This window comes from Rousettus aegyptiacus, unplaced genomic scaffold (genome assembly GCF_014176215.1).
Source record: "Rousettus aegyptiacus isolate mRouAeg1 unplaced genomic scaffold, mRouAeg1.p scaffold_m13_p_2, whole genome shotgun sequence".
NCBI lineage: Eukaryota > Metazoa > Chordata > Mammalia > Chiroptera > Pteropodidae > Rousettus > Rousettus aegyptiacus.
The window spans coordinates 131,252,471-131,277,955 of record NW_023416295.1 but is presented as its reverse complement, the minus strand read 5'-3'; the positions used below and the strand labels follow the sequence as shown (position 1 = coordinate 131,277,955).

General features: G+C 42.8%; 1 protein-coding gene, 1 long non-coding RNA gene and 2 pseudogenes across 5 annotated transcripts in view; 2 read left to right on the top strand and 2 right to left on the bottom strand.

The window, feature by feature from the left end:
* The window catches only part of LOC107514251, a 21,421-nt gene extending 8,093 nt beyond the window's left edge, over nt 1–13,328 (top strand). The window contains exons 2-3 of one of the 2 annotated variants that reach the window (XR_004955593.1): nt 7,864–8,008; nt 9,921–13,328. This is a non-coding gene — a long non-coding RNA (uncharacterized LOC107514251). The remainder of the gene's footprint in view (nt 1–7,863; nt 8,009–9,920) is intronic. The other variant, XR_001597729.2, reaches the window with a different exon arrangement.
* On the bottom strand, nt 2,826–25,407 carry FAM186B (family with sequence similarity 186 member B). Of its 3 annotated transcripts, none has more exons than XM_036236259.1 (9): nt 25,182–25,407; nt 17,031–17,165; nt 15,942–16,167; nt 12,775–12,957; nt 9,026–10,694; nt 8,354–8,546; nt 6,723–6,901; nt 5,803–5,988; nt 2,826–3,154 (listed from the first exon to the last, which is right to left on the bottom strand). In XM_036236259.1, exons 2-9 carry the CDS (start codon nt 17,124–17,126, stop codon nt 3,013–3,015), a joined length of 2,874 nt encoding a protein of 957 aa, XP_036092152.1. In that variant the 5' UTR covers nt 17,127–17,165; nt 25,182–25,407; the 3' UTR covers nt 2,826–3,012. The 3 variants fall into 3 exon arrangements, with proteins under 3 accessions (XP_036092152.1, XP_016007264.2, XP_016007263.2); XM_016151778.2 differs by having other exon boundaries at nt 25,262–25,407; XM_016151777.2 differs by lacking the exon at nt 25,182–25,407 and having other exon boundaries at nt 17,031–17,619.
* LOC118614862 lies at nt 20,169–20,287 on the bottom strand (annotated as a pseudogene).
* On the top strand, nt 21,302–21,419 carry LOC118614125 (annotated as a pseudogene).
* Nucleotides 25,408–25,485: the final 78 nt, after the last annotated feature.

The following is a 25,485-nucleotide window of genomic DNA, read 5'->3' as shown; positions in this document are numbered from 1 at the left end:
TCTTTGAGGGGTGATGCAACCACTAGCCAGCTCAAGGCCTCGTATGTGTTAAGAGGAGAGGCTAGGTGTGACAGGACAGGAAAGGCTGGGCACTGTGGAGAACTGAAGTGCCCATGCCCTGGAGGACACTACTCAGTCCAGCCAACTATTGGTTTTGCAGGTAACAGAAACCTACCTAAGCTAACATCAGCCCCAAACAGGGGAATATCCTGGAATGCTATTAGGTAATCTTGTGGACCATAAGGCAAGGAATACAGCTGGGCCTCAGGAACCATCTGGCTGACAAATGGTTCAGATGAGAAGACTGCTTTGTTACTTATGTCTATGTAATATTTTTTTTCTTTCTGGCTGCTTTCAAGATTTTCTCTTATCTTCGATATCGGCACTTGGACTATGATATGCTTTGTATTTATCCTGAGCTGCTTGAATCTGTGGTTTATTGTCTTTCATTAATTTGGGAAATTCTCAGTGATTATCTCTTTAAATATTTCTTCTGCCCCAATCTGTCTCCCTTCTCCTTCTGGGACTTTAATTATACATATGTTAGACCATCTGTCATTGTCCCACACATCTTGCTTAGTTTGGGTTTGGTTGATTGTTTACTTGTTTGCTTTTACTCTTTGTGTTATACTTTGATTAATTTCTATTGACCTAGCTTCAAGTTTATGGATTTCTTTCCTCTGCTTTTGTTGAGTTTGCTGATAAAACTGTTGAGGGAATTATTTATTTCTGATATTAAGGTTTTCACTTCTAACGTTTCCATTTTTCCAGTTCTTTATTTCTTTTTTTTTACAATTTCCTGCTGTCTCTCAAATTCTCCATTAGTTCACACATGTTGTCCACCTTTTTCACTAGACTAGATTCCTTAATATATTAAATGTAGCTATTTCAGAGTCTCCAATAGTAATTACATCTTAATCATGCTCGTATTCTCTTTTTGAGATGACTCCTCCATCCATGGAGTCATGCTTATCCTTTTCCTGATTTTTTACAAATGGCCGCCCCAGTACATGGGACACATTGGATTCCACATGGCTTTCCTCCCCCTGGCTCTTTGGCTGGGCTATTTATAAAAGGTTTTTGTTTCTTCCACTTGGCCAGTTTCTCCCTGAAGGTCACAGTTGGGGCTAAAATAGACCCTTCTCTCATGTCCCTTTTCACATTAGTGTTGGTTCCTCATCTTGGAGGCCTCTGAGGCCTGGTTCATATAAGTAGAGCTATGGCTAGCCCCCAAATTTGGTTTAAAGGAACACATCAAAAAATATTCCTTCCGATGCTTTGGCTTCCCTGAGTTTTATTTTGAGGGTGGAGGCAATATCTTATTTGACCAAATACATCAACTTTGCTCTGAAAAAAATAAAATGAGGCTTGTATATAGGATTAAAGAACCTCATTACTAGAAAAACACCATATATATCTATATATCGCCTTGGTTTCCAACCCTCTAGGCTTTACAGCTTGGCCCATTCAGGCTCTGTTTGCCTTCAAGGAGTTGAATGGTTGGCGAAGCAGAAGAAGAATCTATCAGCTATTCTGCTTGCTTGCCAGAGAGCGTGCTAGAGGACATCCAAAAAGTCAAAGTCTTCCACCACCTGGTGTAGCCACCAGACACCTGAAGCACAGTGCCAAGAACATATGAAACATTTAAAAATGTTATTGGTGTCAAAATACAAAAAATGTAAAAATATGTATATATAATTGCATGTTTATAAAACATATTGTCAATTTCATTACACTGTCAAATTTAATATTCAAAATATTCCCATTACATTTACAAAACTTGTTAGATTTCATCTCTATGCATGATAATTGCTGAAAAGTCAGCCAAAACTACACATTAAAAAAACTTACTCATAGCCAGTTAATTTCTAAAGCAAAGTTAAAAATCCTTTCGAATTATTTAAAGCAATACATTTAGTATGAGGTCATTTTACAATTGGTGTGAGGCCTCCAAAAAAGAATAAGCCTGAGACCTGAAAAGCTACAAAAAGCCCTGCACTGCCACAGCTGTTCTATGTGTGACCTGCATCTGGAATGCCTCTCATCTCCTTCCCCCTCACCAGGCATCTTTGCCTTAAGCTATGGCTCAGAAATCAAACCCTACTCCAACATCATCCAAGAGACAGCCGTTCACATCCCACATCCTTTTTTTCCTTCCAGACTCTCAGCCTTAAGCTGGAAGCAAAGATAGGCGCCATTCCTGAGAAACAGAATCACTGGATTGTGGGTTCTCTGAGGACAGGGCCATTTCCTAGTAATGTTTTATTGTGCTTGGTCCTTGGGCCAGGTTCTTGCTGGGTGAGTGGAGAAGGACCGGGAGGGTGGAGGCTGAGTTAGAGAACAGGCAGATGGCTGTGTATGAGGGTGGGACAATGCTCGTTAGCCGAATGAACTAACAAAAGTAGTCTTAACTGAACAGACAGTTGCCAGAGATGGCCTCCTTAGCCCACTCCATCTAGATTTGGAAACTCCATGTCTCCATTACTGCCACTTTTGCCGTCACTCCACAGAGACTTACTCACCTTTGCCTCCTACCTAGTGACACGTGGCGCTGACTTGTACTTGACATCCCCTTTTGTTTTTATCTTCTGTGCTTTCATGCTAATCATCAGTATTGCAGTTACTTATTTGCCCATGTCTTTGATTAACTGAAGAATTACTGAACCCTACTGTGTGCCAGGCACTAATCAGCCGTCTCAGCTTGTTGGCTCCCAAAGAACAGGGACAACAGTTGGGGAATCTTCTCTGATTGGTGTCCAGGTGGTCATTGACCTGGTTCCAAAAATCAGTTGGGGAGGTGTGTGTTTCAGCAATGAGACAGAACATTTAAAAAATAAACACACTTCTATTTTATTAAAAATATACAGTTTGGGGACTGAAGGAGGAAAGTAGAGTTTCTGAAAGTTCTAGGACTACTTAGCAACACCCATGGTGTTTGTTTCAAAACCCCAGCTAGGAGCCTGCATTTCAAACAAGTTCCCAGGTGATTTTAGTCATCCTAAAGTTTGAGAGTCACTGGCTAAGGGATGGACCGGGGTCTCGATCCTTCTGGTTTTTTAGGGTTCCAGGGAGGCACTCGCTTGGCTTTTTATGAACGAGTTTAGCTGACTCATCTGAAGGTTCCTGGCATTCCTTTCTTTGGGTTGCTGAGGCACTGAAAGAGTTAATACAGTTAGAGGTGGAGGAGCAGCTGAGACAAAACCCCCGGATGTTAGTGCTCACCCAGCCCACCCAAGAGCTTCCCAGGTCATTTCTGGGACACCAGTCCAGGGCTGGGACCAGACGTGACCCAGACATGGAACTGCTTAACACACATTTCTGCCACATCTTAGGGGCTCTGCTTTCCTTCTTGTGAATCTGCCTCTCATTTCACCTTAGATAATACTTCCCTCTTCCTTCCTCTTACTCTTCCTTGCTCCTTCCTACCCATCCATGTTTCTTCCTGTCCATCCCCTTTTCAGAAACCAAGTTATAAGCCCTCTCCTCTGTCTGCAGCATGTTGGACGTCTGTGTGAGTCTGCACTGGCTGCATCTCAGTGCATGCATGTGAACCACTGTGAACCTAACTGTACAGGAACAGGCCCTAAGCAAGGGAGGACAGTTAAAGGTTAAGATTCTTCTCTAACTTCAGATAGCATTTGGTGTGTGCAGCTATCTTACCTGTCAGACAGAGGGCTCAGGGGAGACACTTGTAAGGCAAAGCAGAAAAAGATCTTAAAGAGGGAGGTCTGAGGGGCATGGTCTTCCTAGTATCTCAAACCACAGAGGGGAGATAAATGGCCCTTCCCCACATGCTAAGAGGACACCCCAGCAGACCTGAGATGAGACAGGCTGTCAGTGCCAGGCCAACCAGGAAAATGGAAAAGTTGGCATGAGGTCGGTCCTAGTTATAAAACTAAATGGTGCTGTGAACTGGACAGCAATGGTGAGGTTGGCAGGATTACAAAGAGGTGAGTGACCTGGAACCACACAGCAGGTGAATTTGAGGACTGTTGGGGGGCCAAGGGCAGGTGGCCAAAGAGAAGGTGCACTTTCGGGAGTGAAAGCAGAGTGTGTCTCCAGAGGGACACACACAGCACTCGCAAAGAAAGCAGCATGACCAACCCACCCCCACATCTCAAGGCAGCAGTAGCCTGGACATCAGCAGAGAACTCTCATTAAAGAGTGGTAGATTCTCACGCCACAATAGAGGGATCCCAAGACAACTCGGCGTTCCAACACTGAAACATGACATGCAGGTAGGCGGTGCCAACCTGGGAAGTGAATAAAGAAGACAGAAGAAGCAGGCTTTTGCCTCTATACTTGTTAGTGAGATAAAGTGAATAAACTTGTATAAAGTTGGAAAAAGGGGAAGAAAATTGTATTTGCCTAAATTCCCCTGGAAGGAAGCTGTCTTTGCTGGGAACAATATTTTGATAAGTGCTTAAGCCTGAAGCTGAGATCCCAGTGGAGGTCTGGGTGTGGGTGGAATAGCTCTGTGTGAGATAGGAAGGCGTTTTTGAATTTTGCATGTTCTACCAAAGAGAGAGGAGAAGAAAAGAGGCTGCTGTTTGGTGCTATTCACCATGAATTCCTTTCTCTATCACCCCCTTAAATTTTCAGAAAGTTACATTATGAAATGCTTGGGGTCAAGTGGAGTGTGTACACTTGATATTTATGTGCACATGTTTATCTGTGGGGGAAGAACAAAGGGGTCAGGGGCCTCAGATTTAAACAGAATGCCAAATAGAGACACCACCATGAGGGCACCTTGGGCAAGTTCAGCCAACTCTCAGGGGGGTGGGGCCCTAGTTGACTTCTGGGTTACTGAGTTCTGCTACAGTATTTGTTTTTTGGTTGTTCTTAATTAATTGTATGTGCTATATCCAAATCAACTCACAGCAATAACACACACACACACACACACACACACACACACCCTTGGAAACTCTCCAGAAACTGTGAAAACCAGCTATCTATGTAAGAGGTGAGCTATAATGCTAACGTCCAGCTGGGACTCTCAGGCTCACTTTAGAATGGAAGCATAGCCAAGGACCAGCCTTCTTTGATGCTGCCATGCTACTCTGTTTTACCCAAGTCCCTGTCTGGAGGATGGCAGCCAGCATCTTATAGCTCTTGGTTCTGGTTAGGTCTAAGACTGGCAGGCATCAGTACCTTCTCCTTGTCAAAGATCTTTAACTGGGGCAGGGCCAGGAACACAAGAGGCACCTGGGACTGGCCATCTAGAAAGGCCCTTTGAAAGAGGGTTAAGTCTTCAATAGTGACAACCTCAAGCCAACAGAGGCAAAGGAGAGTTGAATCTTCCTAATCAGAAAACCTAAGTGCTTGTTGGCCCACTGAGTCCTGCCTCCGTCCCTGCAGCTGCTCTTCCCAGGAACAGTTCTTGAAGGCCTTAAGGCCTTAAGGAAATGGCAATGCCAAAGACAGGCCCAGGCCCAGGTCTCAGGTTTGTCATGTGATTCCTGGTCTCCCTCATCTATCCATCCTGAACCTGGCTTTCCTTGAGAACAACCCCCAGATCTAGAGCAAGATTTGCCTCTTGAGCAATTCATGTGCAAGTGGGAAGGAAAGACTTCTATAGTGATCTGAGACACCATGGAAAGTCCTTTGAGAGAACTAGACTGGTATTGGCATGGGGAGACAAGCTGATGGCCGATGAGGCAGGCACAATAAATGAGGTCATCCACAATGTTCTGAAAGAGACCTCTTGGGCTGCTGTACAAAGACAGTGTGTACTCTGGCCCCTGGCCTTTGTGGGCAGGTCTCCCTGAATCCAGATTAACCACCCAAACTACACCTTACCATGCTTTGAGGGACATCAAGCTTTTATGGTAGGAGGAATGTACATCCAATGCCAATAGCCGAGGAACATCTGGGCACCCTCCTAGCTGGTCCCAGGACAGGCTGGTCGGGGTCTTCGTTTCTATTGGGTGACTGGAGGAGGCCACATCAGTCTTCCAAACGGCCTCCATCTTGTTGCACTGTTGGCTGGAGCAGGGGTGGGAAATGTTAAAAGAGACAAGGATTTAGACATACAGACAGAGAGAGGGATTGAGAAGCAACAAACTCTCCAGGACCACAAAGCCCAAGACACTGGGCCTTGTTTTCCTCCCTTCTCAAATAGTTGTCACTGTCCTCCTTGTCACCTCTCTTCCCTTTAAGTATCACCTCCCAGGGGCTCCTTTGGCTGAGAAGCTACTGGAAGAGGCTCCTCAGGCACATGTCCTGAACCTGGCAATACTAGGGTGGGTATGGATATCAGTCTTTTTGGCTGCCCAGAGGCTCACAGTGTCTCTTTTTGAGCCCAGGAGGTCACATGGTGGATATAATCAGGTTTGTTTGTATGGATGACCAACAGTAGGTAGACCAATGCTCAAGGTAGAAGTGACTGTAAGTTCTCAGCTGTGGGTCCTCAAGATTTTTTCAGCTACATAGTTTGGAACATACTTGGTCAGGCTGGCCCCTGAAGCCCATATACCACCATATACATCCATACTCCCCCATTTGGGCCAATGGCTGGAACTGAGCAGGGCAGCTGAGAAGACAGGTGCAATGGCTGGAACTGAGCAGGGCAGCTGAGAAGACAGGTGCCTTGCAACTCATGAGGTGAGCTTTGCCTGTCTGTGCCCTCAAGGAGCTTCCAGCCTCCCCAGTCTGGTCACCCCTGCTCCCTGCCTCCCCACTCCTCCAGCTGGCTGCCCCCTTGGCTTCCCTGTACCTACTGGGCCATCCGCAGGGGGACATGTTCTTGGTGCTTGGATGGAAGATGTTCTGGGAGCTGCTTGCAGGAGAGGCCACTGGAGTAAGCACGCCGGAGTAAAGATGAGGGCGGCTTGCTTTTCCTTGACTTTAGGGAGGTGACTACAGGGGTGTGCAGGTGAATGTTCCACTCCAGTTTGAGCTAGAGAAACCCGCAGAAAGACATCGGAGAGACAAGAAGTTATCCCCTCTCTATGGTGGGAGGAGGCATTGCCTAACTCAGGGCTGAACAGAGAGAGTGAGACCCTGGGAATCCTTCTAATTAGAAACTATTGGGACTCTTGAGTCTCAGATTTCCTAGAAATTCCTTGATTTCTTACTTGCTGGGTTGGTTCCTGTTTTCTTCTTTGCTGTGGAGAATCTGGACAGTGGGCGAAGCAATAAAGAATAAAGCCAGAGGAAGCCAGAGCAGCTAGAACTGCTGAGAGTACTCACAGGGTGCATGACGTGGGGCCAGGTTGTACCTGGAATGCTCTGGGTATCTTTCATCCGGCCCTAACTCTGGCACTGGACAAAGAGCTGAGGAACCCTCACAGCCACTGGAAGAACTGTCATATGGTCCCTTTGACACTTACAGGAGATGATCAGTACTAGTATAGGTGATAGGAAACTGAGTTGGGAGATAGCTCCATGGCCAAGGCTCTTCCAACTGCCTGCTGCTGGCACTTATAGAGTCCCTCAGCACACTGCTTCCCTTAGACTTAGGCCACTGCTGTTCAGGACTCGGGGTTATCTTAGGGGAGATAACAGCAAGTTCTGAATCACTGCTGTGGGATTCTCCAGTCCATACATGCCATGAGCTAGTCCCCTGGGGATCATATGCTTCTCTGCCCCAGTAGCTGGGCAAGGAGTAGAGGAAACTAAAGCCAGTTCACAGGGAGTAAATACAGGTCAAACCTAACAGACTGGGACTCAGAATGACTTTGAATTTTCAATAGCAACACCAAAACCTATAAGGCAATGATCAGTGTCTTCAAAATTGTAAGAGAAAATGAATTCTAACCTAGCCTTCCATATCCAGGCAAACTGTCAATTAAGAGTGAGGGTATATACAAACTAAATATATTTTCAGACAACCAAGGTCTCAGTGATTTTACCTTCCAGGTACCCTTTGTCAGGATGTGACTGGAGGAGGTGCTCCATTAAAACAAGAGAGACCTAGCATCCAGAAAGCAGGGGAGCTGTCCCCAGAGAGAAGCAAAGTGAGTCTCCAGCATGAGGGTGAAGAGGACACCTGTGGCTGAGCCTGGTGAGCAACCAGAACCTACAGGAGCAGTGCAGAGACAGACCTGGGAGGGAGAACCTCATTGGAAAGTTGGGATTGTGGGGTCTGGATACCTTCCTCCTCCAGGAGAATTTCTTCTATAGCTCTTTTTGAAGGTCCCTCTCTAGTGAAGGTCTCCATATATGGATACTGGAAAGCTTCCCTTCTTTACACTCAGGCCACCTCCTGCCTTCACCTCTTCCTGGTTCAGAGGTTTCAGCCTGCTCTCTTATTTACCATCCCCCACCCCACATTCCTATCCCCATCCCTACTGGCTCCACTGACTCCAGGTCAGTGCAGGAGCCCCAGGTCACCAGGAAGGAGGCCCACCTTAGGAAACATGGTCACCATGCTGCTCAAGCACTCTCGGCGCTTCTCCTCCAGCTCCTTCTGTTTGTTCATCAAGGCCTGCAGACGAAGGTCCTGCAGGTGGTCAGTGTTCTCCAGGAAGATGTAGAGATTCTGGGTCTTGTAGGTAGCCCCAGTTTCTTGCATGGCTTGTATGTGGTTGATTACTTCTTGTCTAGGGAGAGAAGAAAATCATTTACTGGGTGAAGGCTCTCCTCCTTTTCCCAAGTCTTTCAACCAGGGATGACTTCACAGTTATAATTCCTGGGAGCAAGAAGAGAAGCAGAGGTTGGTGGGAGCTCGGGAAAGGAGGAAGCAGAAAAGTGGGAGGTAGTATCAGGTGTGGAGCCTTGGGGCTGGGCTAGAAACAGGAAGAAAGCAGGGAAAATGGAGCATATTAGGAGGGTTATGGACAGAGGGTAGGAAGAGTGGAAGAAATAAGGAAGCGGTCTTAGAGGAAAGCCCAGTACAGGAGAGTGATGTGTAGATGCCCCACCTAACATGCCTTCAGGGTTGCCCAGGGCCTCAGGGGGACCTTGTCCAGGCCTGGAGTGACTCTTCCCACCCCATGCTCCTTCCCTCTTGGGTTTTGGCTTTGCCCGCACACCTCAGTGGGTGTGAGTAGGTGCTGGGTGGTTGCCAGCGAGGACCTACCGGAGGCTCTGGAAGCGTCTGTGGAGGATGTACTTATGGCACAGGCTCCACAGTCGGAGTGTGTTCAGCTCCATGGTGGTGGTGGTGAGCTCCAGTGCCTTCTGGCGCAGGCAGTGGGGCAGCCCCCGCTTAGCATCCTCATTCAGGAGCTGCAGATTCTTCCTCAGAGCCTCCATGTCCATATGGTATACCTTCTTCAGAGTTACCGGGGATATATGCAGAGATATACGCAAAGGGGGCTGAGTCACCTTTCTGTTAGATTCCCCTGTGATAGGAGCGGAGACTGATTTCTTGGGCTTTGCGAGAACCCGGCAGGTCCACGGTTTCTGGGTAAAATCAGCTGAACTCACGGTCCTCTGAGTTCTGGGGATGGGCTGCTGAGTATTAGGGGACCTAGGCAAGTGTGGCCTCCTGCCTTGGCGTGCAGATTGGGCCCGGCTTGGGGGAGGTCCCAGTGATGCCTTCTCCAAGTCCCTCCATCGACTGGTGGTCACAAAGATCATCCTTTCCGCATCCTTCCTTGGCTGCTCTGGTTCCCTCTGTGGGGTCCTTTTCTCCTTTTCCAGCTGGGTCAATTTCTGCCGCTGCTCCTTTGCCACCTCCTCCGTCTCCCACTGCTGAAGCTTCTCCTGGTGCTCCTGCTGCAACAGGGCCCACTTCTTCTGCCGCTGCAACCACATCTCCTCCTCCTCCAGCCACTGCTGCCTCCGCCTCTCCCAGCTGAGTTCCTCTTCCCAGTGCTCCAGGGCCACCTTCCTGGAGCTCTCTGAGGATAGCTCCTCCCTAAAAGGACTTTGGAGTCCTTCTTTCTCTTGGGTTGCTTCCTGGAAGAAATCCTTCTGGTCTTTGACTTTGTGGCCTAGGCTCTCTGCCACTGGCATTTCCCACTTCTTAGGAAACTCATGATCCACTGAAGATGGCAACATAGGTGGAAGACTTTCAGCATCCTTACTGCTGTACATATCTGCAATCCTCGAATGCATGTTCATGGTGGAAAGTGGATGATGATATGCTGAAGAACCAGCACCAATGTCCCCGGCCATGGTGATGGGACTTGGGGGAAGTGGTGAAAACAATTGCTCCTCCTTCTTGGGTTCCTGTTGGGTTTCCTCCATGACTGGTTCTTTCTTTGACAGGGTCTCTTCCTCAGGGGTGCCCAGAGAGTCAACGAAGATCTTGGCCTGGTCTTCGGCTTGATCTCTCACAGACTGAGCCTTCTTCAGCTGGAACTCTAAGGCATGCTTTATCAGGAGAAGATCATGATACTTTCCCCCTAGAACTTCTACTTGCTTTAGTAGGGCATCCCTTTTACTCTCGAGGACCCGGAGAGATTGCTGGAAGTATAGCCTCTGGCTGCTTAGTTCTTTGGTCATCTCTGTTTTCATGTGCCTATACTTGGTCTGCAGGCTCCTATTCTCCTTGTGCTGGAGGATCAAGGCCTTGTTGAGGTTCTCCACTACAGTGGACATGTACCTGATGGCCCTGACCTCCCCCTGGTTGAACATGGAGGAGTCTAGGAGCTCCTGTAGCATGGACTTCACCTCAGAGACCCTCGTGCAGGTAGTATTATTGTCCTGGAGCATCTCCTCTGGGCTCAGTGGCTGAGGGTAGGATGTAGATTTTTGTGGGCTTTCTTCCTGCCAGCCTTGCCAGAAGTTATGTTTAGACACTAGGAGAAGTAGAGAGAACAAAGACAACAAGCTCCCGTGGGTCCCAAGGATTATACTGCCTCTCCAGACCCTGCTTGGCCAAATTCCCATCCAGTCCTCTTAGGACTTTGGCAAGAATAAGGAGCTGGGGTTGTATGCAAGGCCAGGGAAGATGTTGTCAGGAGAGATCTCTGCCAGGCTCACAGCTTGGCCAGGGCTTACCGGTCAGGGCCTGCTAGCTCTGTTGCACCTGCAGGACCCAGATGGGCCTAGAACTATTCAATCCAGTTCAACTCAATTCAATGTACTCCTGATCCTCCATATTTCCCTAGAGTAGAGTTATTTTTTCTAATCATGCTACTTCCCAGCCTCAATATCTGTGTTTTCCAACTATCTGATCTGGAGTCTACATGACACTTAGACTCCAGATCAATTGGGAAGCTTTATTTCCCTTTCTTGTTATCACTGGACCGTGTTCATGGAGGATTTATCACATGGTCCTATAACTGTTCACATGTTTTTGTTTTTAATGACTAATGTCTTTTTCCAATTGGGAGTACAAACTCTTTTGATACTTTGATGAAAACAGAACTTCTCTCCAGGAAAATGCACATAAACATAGACTGTGCACTCTGTGTTCACAGACCTCCGCTCCTCAGAGCTGGGTCATGGTTGTAGTTATATCCCCTTAGAATACCATGTGTAGGGCTGCTGGAGTGATTATCTTGGAGCATCCATTCATTTGCCTAGTCAATGAACATCAATGGCAGAAAAAAACATTGGCTAACTTTGAATAGGGGCTAAAGGAAATATGGAAATTAAATGACATTGACGTCATGCTAGCATCAATCTAATATTGTCAGAGAGGCCATATGGCCAAGTGGTTCAAAGCTTGGATTCTGGAATCAGGTAACTTGGGCTTGATCCCATCCGTACCACTTGCTTTGGGCGAGTTTTCCAACTTCTCAGTGCCTCTGTTTCTGAAAAGTGGGATAATTACAGCATCTACTTCATAGGACTTAATTAAAAGCATGTTTGTTGCTGAGCACAGTATCAGGTACCCAATGAAAGCTCAATAACTAATCCCTAAAAAATAAATAAGACACAGCCTTTGCCATGTAGGAGTTTGTAATCCAGCAAAGAAATACGTATATAACTAACTATATTTGGAGAAATAATATGGTTAGGATTGTAGGAGAGATTGTTCCTTCTCTCACATTTCCCTGCTTCCTCCCTCCCCCAGCTGTGGACCTTACTTGATGATAAGGAACCTGACTGTAAGAGTCAATGGTAAAATGCTAATGTTAGCTATTGTTTATTAAGCCCTGAGCAGGTTCTAAGTATGGTGCCAGATGCCTTGTACCAAGGGGAACCTTGCAAGTGGGCAGCATCCTCCTTATTTTGTACAAGAGGAAAGTGAGGTTCAAAAGATGAAGTCACTCGCCCAAAGTTACATAGCCAAAAACTGGTACATGAGATTCAAACTCAGTTCTGTCTGACTCTGAAGCTCATGCTTTTGAATAAGAATAAGAAGCCAGAAAACCTAAGTGGGGTTTTGCCACAGGCTTTCTTTGTGGTCCCTTCTTCGAGCTTTAGTGTTCTCATCTATAAAATGTAGGAGTTAGATAATCTCAGGTCCCTTCTAGTGCTGATAGGAGTAAAATTCTAAGGTTGCATATTGTTGACTGACAAATTCTAGAGCAGCCAAAATCGAGGAGGTTCTGGAACTGTTGGCTGAGTCTCACCAGACTTTTGGTTCTGTGGCTGGGTTTGGAGTAAGGAAAGGATGTTCCTCGGGCTCAAGCTACACACTCCAGCCTTTCTGGGCTTCTAGCCTTGTTCTTCAGAACCTGCATGAGGCCACAGCTTCAGGGAGCACTAAAAGAAGCTATTTCCACATCAGCCCTTCCTCCAGTCCTGAGGGACAGCTCAGAACTGCTCAGCTTGGGTTTAACACTCCAACCCCTCACCACTGCCAATCCATCTCAGATAAAGCTGGAGGAGAGTCAGAAAGGCCCACATGGACTCTGATGTATGACTTCTTCCCCTGAGATGGCATCCACCCCACTCAACCCACTTCCAGATACTGCCGGAACCTACTTTGTGCCCTTTTCTTTTGTCCTTCGATGAGAGTGGAGCAAAGGGAAATGAGAGACTCGATGCCTCCTTTGGTGGTGATGAGGGACAGAGGTAACACCTTCTCCATCACCTCAATCCATTCATCCAGGTCTTCCTCTTCCTCCTCACTCTTCCTGTTCCTGATCTCATAGGTCAGACTGTCACCTGGAGAGGGAGTAGGAGGTTTAGGCTGAGAACGATCTATCCCCTAGGGAGCCCCAAGCAGCCCTATTTCACAGGGGTGATACTAGCAGGCTTTGAGGTCAGACTGGTTTCACTTCTTACTAGCTGTGTGATGTTGGGCATGTTGCTTATTCCCTTACGCCTCAGCATCCTTGCTTGTAAAAGGGTTGGGTGGGGATTAAATGAGATAATACGTATGAAATGATCAACATGAAGCCTGCCATGTAGAAAATATGTAATGGATATTAACAGTATTGTTAACTATGAGGCCAGGGATGTGTCTGCCTTGTTGTTGTTCTATCCCCATTGCTTAGTCTAATATCTGGACAATTAAACTAATTAACTGGAGTCAACAGTCCTGCTTAGTTCTTGGGGACAGCTGAAGCATCACTGAATTGAGTTTGTCGGGCAGGACAGTGTGAAGGGGATGGGGCACATTTCTATACCACCTTCCTCCAACATTGCAGCATCCATCATAGCTCACAGTAGACTGAGGTCTTGTTATGGGACAACTCTGATCTTATTGGAGGGATCATCTGGCTCCAGGGCTACTTGCAGCTGGTCCACACCCAAATGGCTATACCAGTTTCTTACCGCTGGTATCAGTGCTGTTTGGCCCAGTGCCCATGCAGTAGGCGTCATTCAGTACTGTGAATACTACCCTCGGGTTCCACTATAAAATAGCTAATGTGCACCACCAAAAAAACCGTTAGAGCTAACAAACTCAGTAGAGTTGCAAGACACAAAATCAGCATACAAAGGTCAGTTGCATTTCTATATGTTAAAAATGAATTCTCCGAAAAAGAAATAAGGAAAACAATCCCATTTATAAAAGTATCAAAAACAAATGAATACTTAGGAATAAATTTAGACAGGGAAGTGAAGGATCTTTACATTGAAAACTCTAAGACATTGATAAAAGAAACTGAAGACATATTTAAGTGGAAAGATACAACATGTTCATGGATTGGAAGAATTAATATTGTTAAATGTTCGTACTACCCCAAACCACCTAAAGATTCAGTGCAATATCAATGGCATTTTTCACAGAAATAGAAAAAACAATTCTAAAATTTACATAGTTTCTGCAGTAAAAAAAATGATCAACAAAATGAAAGGGCAACTTACAGAATGGGAGAAGATATATGCAAACCATATGTCTGATAAGGGGTTAAGATCCCAAATATATAAGGAACTCATAAAATTGAATAGCAAGAAAACAATCCAATTTAAAGATGGGCAAAGGATCTGAATAGATATTTTTCTAAAGAAGACATACAAATGGCCAAAAAGTACATGGAAATGTGTTCCACGTCACTAATCAGGAAAATGCAAATCAAAACCACAATGAGAAATTACCTCATACTGGTTAGGATGGCTATTATGAAAAAAAAAGAGATAACTATTATTGAGGATTGTAGAAAAGGGAACCCTTCTGCACTGTTGGTGAGACTAACTTGGCACAACCATTTCGGAAAACAGCATGGAGATTCCTCAAAAAATTAAAAATAGAATTACTATATGATCCAGCAATCCCAGTTCTGGGTATATATCCAAAAAAATGAAATCACTGTCTTTAAGAGATATATGTATGTCCACATTCAATGAAGCATTATTCACAAGAGCCAAGACATGGAAACAACCTAAGTGTCAGTCAACCAATGAACAGATATAAAATGTGGTATAACGGAATATTTCTTGGCCATAAAAAAGAATAAAATCTTATCATTTGTAACGACATGGATGGACCTAGTGGGTGTTATGCTAGTGAAATAAGTCGGAGAAAGACAAATACCATATGACTTTACTTATGTGTGGAATCTAAAAAACAAAATAGAGAACAAACGGATGGTTGCCAGATGGGAGGAGGATTGGAGCCTGGGTGAAAAAGATGAAGAGCTTAAGAAGTACAAATTGGCAGTTACGAAATAGTCATGAGGATGTAAAGTACAGCATAGGGAATAGTAATATTGTAATAACTATGTATGTTGTCAGGTTGGAACTAGACTTATGTGAAGCAGTCACTTCATAAGTTATATAAATGTCTAACCACTATGCTATACACCTGAAACTAATACAATATTAAATGTCAACTGTAATTGAAAATTAAAAATATTTAAATGTGGTATATACAATGACATATTGTTCTGTCATAACAAAGAAGGAAATCTTGCCATTTGTAACAACATGGATGGACCTCCAGGGTATTAGGCTAATGGAATAACTCTGACAGAGAAAGACAAATACTGTATGATCTTATTTATATGTAGAATCTAAAAAGTTGAACTCAGAGAAACAGAATAGATCGGTGGTTACCAGGGGCTGGGAAATGGGGTAAATGGGGAGACATTAGTCAAAGTGTATAAACATTCAATTGTAGGATAAATAAGTTCTGAGGAGCTAATGTATAGCGTGGTGACTGTAGTTAACAATACTGCATTGTATACCTGGAATTTGCTAAGAGAGTAGATCTTAAATGTTCTCATCACAAAAAGGGTAACTGTGTGTGATGATGGATGAATTAAGTAACTTCATTGTGATAATCATTTCATAACATGTATTTGAATCGTCACATTGTAACTTTAAATTTACACAATGTCATTTGTCAATTAAATCTCAATAAAGGTAAAAAAATTAAAAATAAATATTTTTCACACCTTTCTAGAAAATGAGATATCATAATGGACCTGTGATTTAAGCTTCATCACATATGGCAGCTAATGTCGCAATCTGTTACGTTTTAGACAATTACATGTTTGCTGGTCTGGGGAGTGGAGGTGATATGTTGTGACATGAGTGAGAGAATATTTCACTGTGATACGTCTTTTGCTCCCTCGGTACCCTCCCTACACTCCCCTCCCAGAGAACGCTGACTTAGGGTGGGGAAAGGAGACTGAAAGAGCTGGGACTAGTGTCTCCTGGGGAACACACCTGCCCTCAGGACTGCACCTAGACTGCAAACTCACCCCAGTCACCCAGCCAGCGGAGAATTTCATACAAGTGTTTCTCTTTAGTCTTAGCATCTTTGGAGAAGGAGGCTATTTTCTCCAGCAAGATGAATCTGTTCTTGCCCTTCTGCTCCATCTGGTGAGATTTTGCCTTTTCTTTTAAATCATATCCTAATTCTTCTTGGAATTGGTCGATGACACAGTTGACATTGTCCAAAATGTCTGAGAGCTGGGAAGAAATATCCTACAGGGAAGACAGCAGATTGTAGTGTTTAGAGGTGTGAACTCTGGAGCCAGATGATATGTCCTAGTAGTGTGATCTTAGACAAGTCATTTAATGTCTTGGTGCTTCTGTTTTCTTATTTATAACATGGGGATCATTATAGTATCAATGTCACAGGGTTTTTGTAAAGATTAAATGAATTAATGTTTCTCAAAAACTTAGGACACTGCCTAGCACATAAAATAAGTAGCTCTTATCACTGTCATTTTGATTATTAAGACCAGGTCAGGGAAAGGATACTAAAAATCCATAGCAAAAATTTCTTCAGAATTTCAGAATTTGCTGGGGCCTTTTGGACTTCTCTCCTCACAAGGATCCCAAGGAAACAGACTGGAAAAATTATGCCCCAAGAAACCCTCAGGATCAGAGTCTCCCACAAAAAAATACACTAGAGGTTCTTGAGTCTGGTGATTCCAGCCTTTGGTCATTTTCCTGAGCTCCTAGGGCTCTGCTTGAGGGATTCTGAAAGGTTGCCAAGAACAGACCCCAAATCATGAGCTCTGGGCCCCCCCTCCTGCCCTGCTAGGACCCACCTTTATGTGTCTTTGGGCCATCCTGGGGTTTCCATGGGCTTTTCCCTTCCTGGGCCCAACTCTGATTTGGGAAGGGGGTAAGAGGAGGGACATTATTTGACTCTAGGCTCCCTTGCAGAGGCCAAGTGTAGGAGATGGATATTTTGCCGTAATCTGTTTGTAAACCCAGCTCGTTGAGAATCCCAGGATCCCCAAGGGCCCACAGCTAGAATCATGCCCAAATCTGGGATCAGCCCCCAACCTCCACATCAGACCCCAATGGAAGGATAACTTCCTCATCTGAGAGATTACCTCCTGAGCTCGAGTTAGCTGGGCAGCCTCAATCCTCGAGATGATGGCTGTCACTGATGCGGGGGTCACCAACTGTGGAGGCTTGTCCTTCTCCATTTTAGGTCACTCTGTCAGTCACAAAGATGTCTTGTGTCTCTAGAACACAAGCCTGGACATGTGATGTTGGCTGCTTTGGGGTTAAGGGCTCTGGGGCGGCTCCTGCGTACCTTTGACTAGCCACAGCTCCCTGTAACTGCCAGACAGTGAGTTCCAACTGACCTTCTTTTCTCCAGTGACATCATCAGTTCGATTGGAAGAATGACTCCCTGTCACCTATCTGCTTGATTATCTAGCCTTTTATCTATTATCTAATATATATTAACTTGACCTGTTGCTTTTCAAAAATCATTAAACGTTTTGCTCCCAAACTAAATGTTAATGGCTAAAATTAAGAAAAAACAATTAGTAAAAGTTCTTTTCCCAATGAGAACTTTTTAAAAATTAGAACCAATCAGTAATTAATGGGACTATGTATTTGCACCAGATATCAAGGCTCTTTCATTTACTGAAGGTGATCATCATTGCAAGAGGCCTTTTTAAAACAAATGGTTAAAATGGATATCGTTGTATTCCCAGGACCTAGAACTGTGCCTGGCACATAGTAGGCATTTAATAAACACTTGTCGTATGAATGAATATGTAAGTACAAATTCATATACATATGTGCAAATTATTCTTCTATGCTACTGAAAAGTAGTCCCACTTAACAGATAAGGAATTAAACATTGTAAGTTTGGTTCTTAGCAGTGCCATAGCCACTTAATAACTTGTCATCTGACACCTACCTGTCTTTTATACTATCATTCACTCACTCAAAGTTAATTCTTTCATTGCTTCATTCACTCAACAAACACTTACTGGTAACATTCTATGTGCCAGGCATAGGACTAGGTGCTGGAAATACAGAAACAAGTGAGACCTGGCTCTCTTTGAGGTACTCATACCCTGGTTTATGGATACCTGTCTATCTATACATCTGGCATAGGATGGTCCTTTAATCCCTTAATAATTTCAGCATATGTTATAGTTTATGAATAACTTATTCATCCTTATAAACATGTGCAAGCTAGTTATGGCTCAGAGGAGTTAGGAGATTTACCTAAAGTTACAGGCTGGGAGGTACAGAGCCAGGACTTCAGCCTGGCTTCCTGACTTCCAGTCTAGGGTCCTTTCCTTTTATTCCCCCTTTCTCCTTCTCCACTACCTCTCTTTCGCTTTCTTTTAAACCCAATCATATGATAATTAGATTACACATAAATGTCTAAACAGCCAATTAAAAGATAGAGATTGTAAGAGTCAATTAAAACCCAAGACTCAACTATGTGTTATCTACAAGAAACTTTAAATAAAAAGACACACATAGGTTAAAAATAAAAGGAAGTAAAGAGATAAACCATACTGATACTAATCAAAGCTAGAGTGGCTATATTAATATCAGATTTTGGAACAAGAAATATTAGCAAAGATCAAAAGGGAGAGACTTTCCATAATAATAAAGGTGTCAATAAATAACATTGAATAACGTAGCTTCTATTAACATAGCTTCAAAATACACGAAGCAAAAAACTTACATAAGTGAAAGAAAAAATAGATAAGTCCACAATTATAATTAGAGATAGCAACACTTTCTTACAGGAATTGGGTATAAATAGAAAAAAAATAAGTCAGGATATAGAGGTTTTGGAAAACTCTATCAACCAACTCAATTTAATTGACATTTATAGAACACCTCATTCAACAAATAGCAGGACACATTTCCAAATACATATGGCACAATAATCTGTGCTGTAAAACAAATATCAGTAAACTTAAGATTAGAATCATATATAATATGTTCTCTGAGCACAATGAAATTAAACTATAAATCAATAATTGAGAGAGATCTGGGAAATTCCCAACTATTTGTAAATTAAACATACTTCTAAAAAATAAATAAATAAATAAATAAATAATAAACATATTTCTATATAGCCCATGAGTCACAGAAAAAATCATAAGGAAAATTATGAACTATTTTGAGGTGCATGAAAATGAAAACATGACATATCAAAATTTGTGGGATGCTACTAAAGAAGAAAAACTTAGAAAAGTTAGAATAGAAACTCAAAATAAGCAGAAGGAAATAATAAGGATAAGAGTAGAAATCAATAAAATATAAAACAAAAACAGGAAGTCAGTGCAATCAAAACTTGGTTCTTTGAAAAGATTAATAAAATTGGCAAAACTCTAGCCAAATTTTACCAGGAAAAACAGAAAGAAGACACAAATTGTCAACAACAGTAATGAGATAGGTGTCATCACTACCTACTGCAGTGAGAATAATAAGGGAATATTATGAAAAAAACTTTGTCAAGAATTTGGTAAATTGGATTAAGTGGACAAATTCCTTAAAAGACAATGTATCAAAGCTCACTAAAGAAGAGAAAACCTAACAAGCCCTATATCTATTAAAGAAATTGGATTTGTAATTAAAAGTTTTTCCCTCAAAAAAAACTCCAGCCCCAGATGGCTTAATTGGTGAATTTTGCCAAACATTTAAAGAAAAAATAATACAAAACAATTCTATACAAACCTTCCAGAAAACTGCATGGTAGGGAACACTTCTCATTTTATGGGATTAGCATGACCTTGCTACCAAAGCCAGACAGAGATATTATAAGAATAAAAATCCAGTATCCCTTACAAACATAGACATAAAAGGAAATGAAATGGAAGCCTGACTGAAAAAAAATTGTTTGCAAAACGGATTTGTATCCAGAATATATAAAGAACTACTATAACTCAATATCAAAAAGAAAAATAATCCAGTTTTTAAAAGGGGTAGAAGATTTGAATAGACACATCACTAAAGAAGACATACAAATGGTAAATAAACACATGAAAAGATTGTCAGCATCATTAGTTCTTAAGGAAATGTAAGTTAAAACCATAAGAGATGCCAAGTCTGGCAAGGAAGAGTTAGAAAATAAAAAGTGACAATACCAAGTGTTGAAGAGGATATTGGGAAAATCAAACCCTTGTATATTACTGGTGAGACTGTAAAATGGTACAGCTGCTTTGGAAAACAGTTTGCAGTTTTTTACAGATTTCTTTTTTAAATGCCTAAAGCATCTGGTATTCCAAGGTGGTCTCCCATCCAAATACTAACCAGGCCCAACCCTGCTTAGCTTCTGAGATCAGATGAGATTGGGCACGTTCAGAATGGCATGGCCGTAGACAGTTTGGCAGTTTTTAAAAAAGTGATTCCACTCCTAAGTAATGAAAACATATGTCCACACAAAGACCTACACACAAATATTCATAAGTAATTCTATTTGTTATAGCACAAACCTGTAAACAACCTAAATGTCTATCAACTGGTAAATGGATAAACAAATTGTAGTATGTCCACGCAATGAAATATACTACTTCACATTAAAAAGGAATGAATTACTGATACATGCAATAACATGGTGTTGTGGCACGATCAAATTTAAGACCCACGGAGCCAATTGAGATGAATTGTGAGCCTTTATTAGCCGGCCAGTGACTGACTATCCCCAGTAGAGAATCAGTCCCGAGCTTTCAGAGGAGGTGGCTTTTAAAGCCTACAATTACATTAAACAAGCAAGCAGGTTTACAGAAGCAGGAGTTAGTCATTAGCATATCTTTGCACAGGATAACTACACCTTAACATTAGCATATCTTTGCACAGAATATCTCCTAGAACTATACCCTGGTTAAACATTAAACAAGCAAACAGAAGTTGGCCATTTGAAAATCCATCCCCTGCCCCGCCCCGCGCCACCCCCCCTTAACAATGGATAATTTCAAAAGCATTATTCTAAGTGAAAGAAGTCAGACACAAACTGCTACAAACTGTATGATTCCATTTATATGAAATTCTAGAAAGGCAAAACTATAATGACAGAAAGCAGATCAGTAAATACCAGGAGCCAGACAAGGAGGAAGAGACTGACTGCAAAAGGGAACAAACGAAGTTTCTGAGTGAAGGAAATGTTTTATGTCATGATTATGGTGGTGGTCACAACTGTGTACATCTGTGAAAATTCACTGTATTATACACTTAAATTGGTGAATTTTATTATATGTAAACTACACCTTGATAAAGCTTATTTTTAAAAATGTAATGTTTTATAATGCCTAAGACCGTGGAAGGATTATGGGCAGATAGTGCAAGGGACTGGAAGTTAGTCAGGAAAGTATTGGAGGGTGTAAGAAAATAAACCTCTGTCTACAGCCATGCCACCCTGAACAAGCCCCATCCCGTCTGATCTCAGAAACTAAGCAGGGTTGGGCCTCATTAGTACTTGGATGGGCGACCACCTAAGAAGACAGTTGCTGTAGGCGTAAAAAACAAAAAATAAGGGATTGTAAGATGGCAAGGTCCTTGCAATTTGTGAGGTCAACCAAGGGTTGCCTTGCCTAAAAAAAAAAAAGAAAAGAAAAGAACCCTTCCTCTTTTTTTCAGGCGGTGAGTCTCCTCTTTCATTCCCATTTCCTTGGGGCTAGGTTGCTCCCTCTTCCAAACTCCTCTCCCATGCAGCTCTGGGCCAGGAGCAACACCTTCACCACAGTTACAAGGGCCACACTTAGGTGAGATGTTTGTAAACTTTAAAAAAAAAATACAGTCAACCCCCTTTCCAAGCAAAGCCTTTTGTAGAACTTTGCTATCTAAAATAGTTAAAAGCAATATCTTATTAGAATACATTTATAAGTTCTACTTCATGATAGTTCTGTTATAAAATCATTCAATGTCAACAAGCCTGTTTCATGAACCCCAAACTTTGATATGTAGGACATTTGAGTGTATATATTTTTGAACTACTGTTTTAAAAAGTTAAAATATATTTAAAGTTTCTAGGTAAAAATGATAGATTAAACACATGTATTTAATTTTGCTCTACTAAAAATACACTAAAACTATAGCAAGGGATTTTGTAAAGGCTTAAATCCATAAGGACTGAGAAACAGGACAGGAGATAAGAACCAAATACTTTAGGAAACTGGAAAGTATGTGGATAAATAGTTCCTGACTTAGACTAGAGAGGGATGGATCCTAAGGCAGCAGTGGGGTAACCATATGGCAAAATGGAATTGGTTGTGCCAGATTGCTCACCACCCTGAGAAGGAAGTCCTAAAAATGCTGACATCAGAGGTTCTCTTCATTGAAGCTAGTAGCTGACAAGTCCCACCCATGTACCTGACCTACAGAACACAAATGCTACCAATAAGCTTTTTGATAACCTATTCTCGAATATGAACAGACAACCGAGGAAGAAAAGAATCTAACATGAAAGAGACCAAAACAACATAAAAAGAAATTTAGACAAACATGAGATTAGGCAGAAAGAAGAAAACTTAAAAAAACCTACTATTAATAGTTTCAGAGATTATATACACTATTGCAACTCTGAAACAAAGATGATTTTTTTTTTAAAAAGCACTATTCAGAGAATAAAAATAAGGCGATATTAAAAATCTTTAAAATATTGAACGCTCAGTACAAGTTCTCTCAGTAGAAGAATGGGAAGATAAAATTGAGGAAATCTCCAAGAAAAACAAGTAAAAAGATGGAAAAGAGAAAAAAAAGAAATCAGAAGGCCCAGTCCAGCAGATCCATCATCTGAATTATAGGAGTTCCAGAAAAGAAAGAACAGAGAAAATAGAAGGGAAGAAATCATCAATGGAATGATTCAGGATTATTTCCCAGAAGTGAGGGGCACTGAGTGTCAAACACAACAAATAGCCTCTCACCAAGATATATCACTGCCATTTCAGAACACTGGAGACAAGGAGAGATTCAGAGACAGAGAGAAAGTCACAGGATAAGGAGTTAAAAGGCTTCAGACTTCTCCAAAGCAATGATTGAAAGCTAGAAGGTAATGTTTCAATGCCTTCAAAATTCCTAAGAAAATCAATTGCCACCCAGTGTCAGAGCAGAATAATGGCAGTGTCAACCATGCAGTTTCAAAACAATTTACCACCTCCTTTCTTAGGAAGCTTCTGGAAGATGGTCTCTACCAAAAATAAAGAATAAATCAAGAAAGAGAAAGACATGGAATAAGGCAAATAAAAGGTCCAACAAAGGAGACAAAGAAAATACCCAGGAGGATGAGAAAGGAGATAGATGCCAGGTTGCCAGATGTACATCAGAATAGAGGGTAAACACTCAGATTGGAGCAGGTCAGAGGCTCCTGCAGAGATGTCTTCAAGAAGGTGAAATTGATAGAATATCTGCTATTTCGAGATATTCTGAGAAGGGATTTAGACAACACGGGGAAGGTTTTGCGACAGATTTTGTGATAAATACATATAAAACTAAACAAATGAAAAAACAAGATAATTATTAATTTCAGGAAAAAGAAAAAAGCTGTGTAGGAAAGGGTAATCAAAGTTTTCTACATGGCTCAACTCTGAATGGCATATGTAGTCACTGTGCTGTAAGAACTAAAAATTGAACTAACAAAAACTAAAAACTGCTTAATTAAATTTGGCAGACAGGAGATGGGAATGATGTATAAGCAAGGGGTAGGAAGGAAGGAAGGAAGGGAAAAGAGTTAAATCCTCAAATCTGCTCCGATTATTTGTGGGGCTGGACAAGACTATAATAAGAGACTCACATACTAAATATTTTAATGTTATAAATTAAGCTAATTGTTAAATAAAATAACTGCTAAACTCCTAACTTTACAAATATACCTTCTTAAGGACCTGGAAGGCCCAGTTCTAAATTAAAATTTTTGGAATCCTCAGTTCTGCACTAGAAAATAGCAGCCCCCAGCTCCTGGCTCTTGCCTGACACCCCCACCCCCACCCCCTCCACCCCCCCCCTCTCCGCCCCAACACACACACACTTCCCTCTGCCTGTGCCTCTGCCCTTTATGAGAGAGCCTTAGGCTCCTGCGGATACCCCAGCTTGTGCTCACATGTCTTGCAAAGAGCTGCCCCTGAGCTACCCCTCAGGCCTAGGGATGCCCATACCATCGGCAAGGTCTCCCTTCCCTGGTAGGAGCAATCCAAGAAAGAAGCTGGTTCAGGCCCAGGAAGCAAGCTGGGCAGGGAATTCCAGGGTCCCAGATATTCAAAATATAGCCTATGAGGAAGTAAATGGTCTTTGGATGGGCACATCTCCTTGGATTCCTGTGTGGGGAGGGGACACAGCTGGAGGAGGGCCAGAGATAGGAAGAACAATGCCAAAAAGAAACAGCATTGAAAAGCTGAAGAGATGATGGAGGCAGGGCTCTGCTGTTTTTAATAAATCTTCTACAGTTTTTTTTACTCTTTAAAACAGATGTCTATGTATTCTAAGAAATACCTCATAGAGAAAAGAAAAACTTTAAAAATAAAATGTGATTGATAAATGTTTGTGGAACCTCTGAACCACTTCTGCTATGCCTAAAGATCTCAATAATGAAGTTTGAAAACCACAGGAATAGGCCCTTGTGTGAGGCTATCTAGGTATTGTGATGAAAATCACAATGAAGTGCCCCCAAAGAATGAATCCCTTTTCCTTTCCTCTCACCTGTCACCTTTAAGAGTTCTATTTGTGTTGGTTGTTTTCCTAGCTCTTCCAGTCTAGACTCAAAGCTCCTAGCAAGCAGAGCCCAGTTCGGAGTTCTTTGTACCTCCAGAACCTAGCACAGTACCCAGCACGGAATACAGGCTCTGGTAAGTGTTGATGGATAAAGGAAAAAGGAAACGTCTTTACACAGGCTTTGGAGGGAAGGTATTTGATCCTTTTTTACACCTGGAGCCTGGAGCCCTGTCAGTTTCCAGCCCTGAGTCCTTCAGCATATTCATTAAATAGCTTTAGGTTATAATTCTCATATCTGCCCAACATAATATTTATCTCACATTTTTAATTCCTATAAAAAATTGGGTCTCTGCTCCAAATCTCAAAAAGTTAACGTGAGAAGCACGTGTACGCCCCATGACAACAGGGATTTTGAAGGATCTGCTTTTTCCCAACTGCTGTTAAGTCCAGTGCCTGGAACAATTCCTGGCACATAACAGTTGCTTAACAAATAGTTGTTGGGTTAATGAGTGAATTAAAAAGTGCTAAAAATAATTACGCGTCAAATAAAAACACTCTGTGCAGTGCAAAGATACCCTATGTTCGGTCCAGCCCCTGGTCCTGCATCGAGCGCGCGGGATCTAGTCGCTCTGAGCGCCATGCAGGGAAGACGCACCAGCTAAGCTGCGAAGACTGGGAAACTGCAGGCTGAGGTCTGGAGGCGACGGGTGGCAAGGGCGGGAAGGCAAAAGAGTTGCGGGCGCGCGAAGAGCCGGCCTGCGACCGGGGCTCTGGCTGCTTGAGCCGTCCGTCAGAGCCTGGAGCAGGTGCGCTCCGCCCCCCTGTGGGCGGGCCCTGAATTCGTCGGCGCGGGGGCGGGTCCTGGCTCTCCGCGCCGGG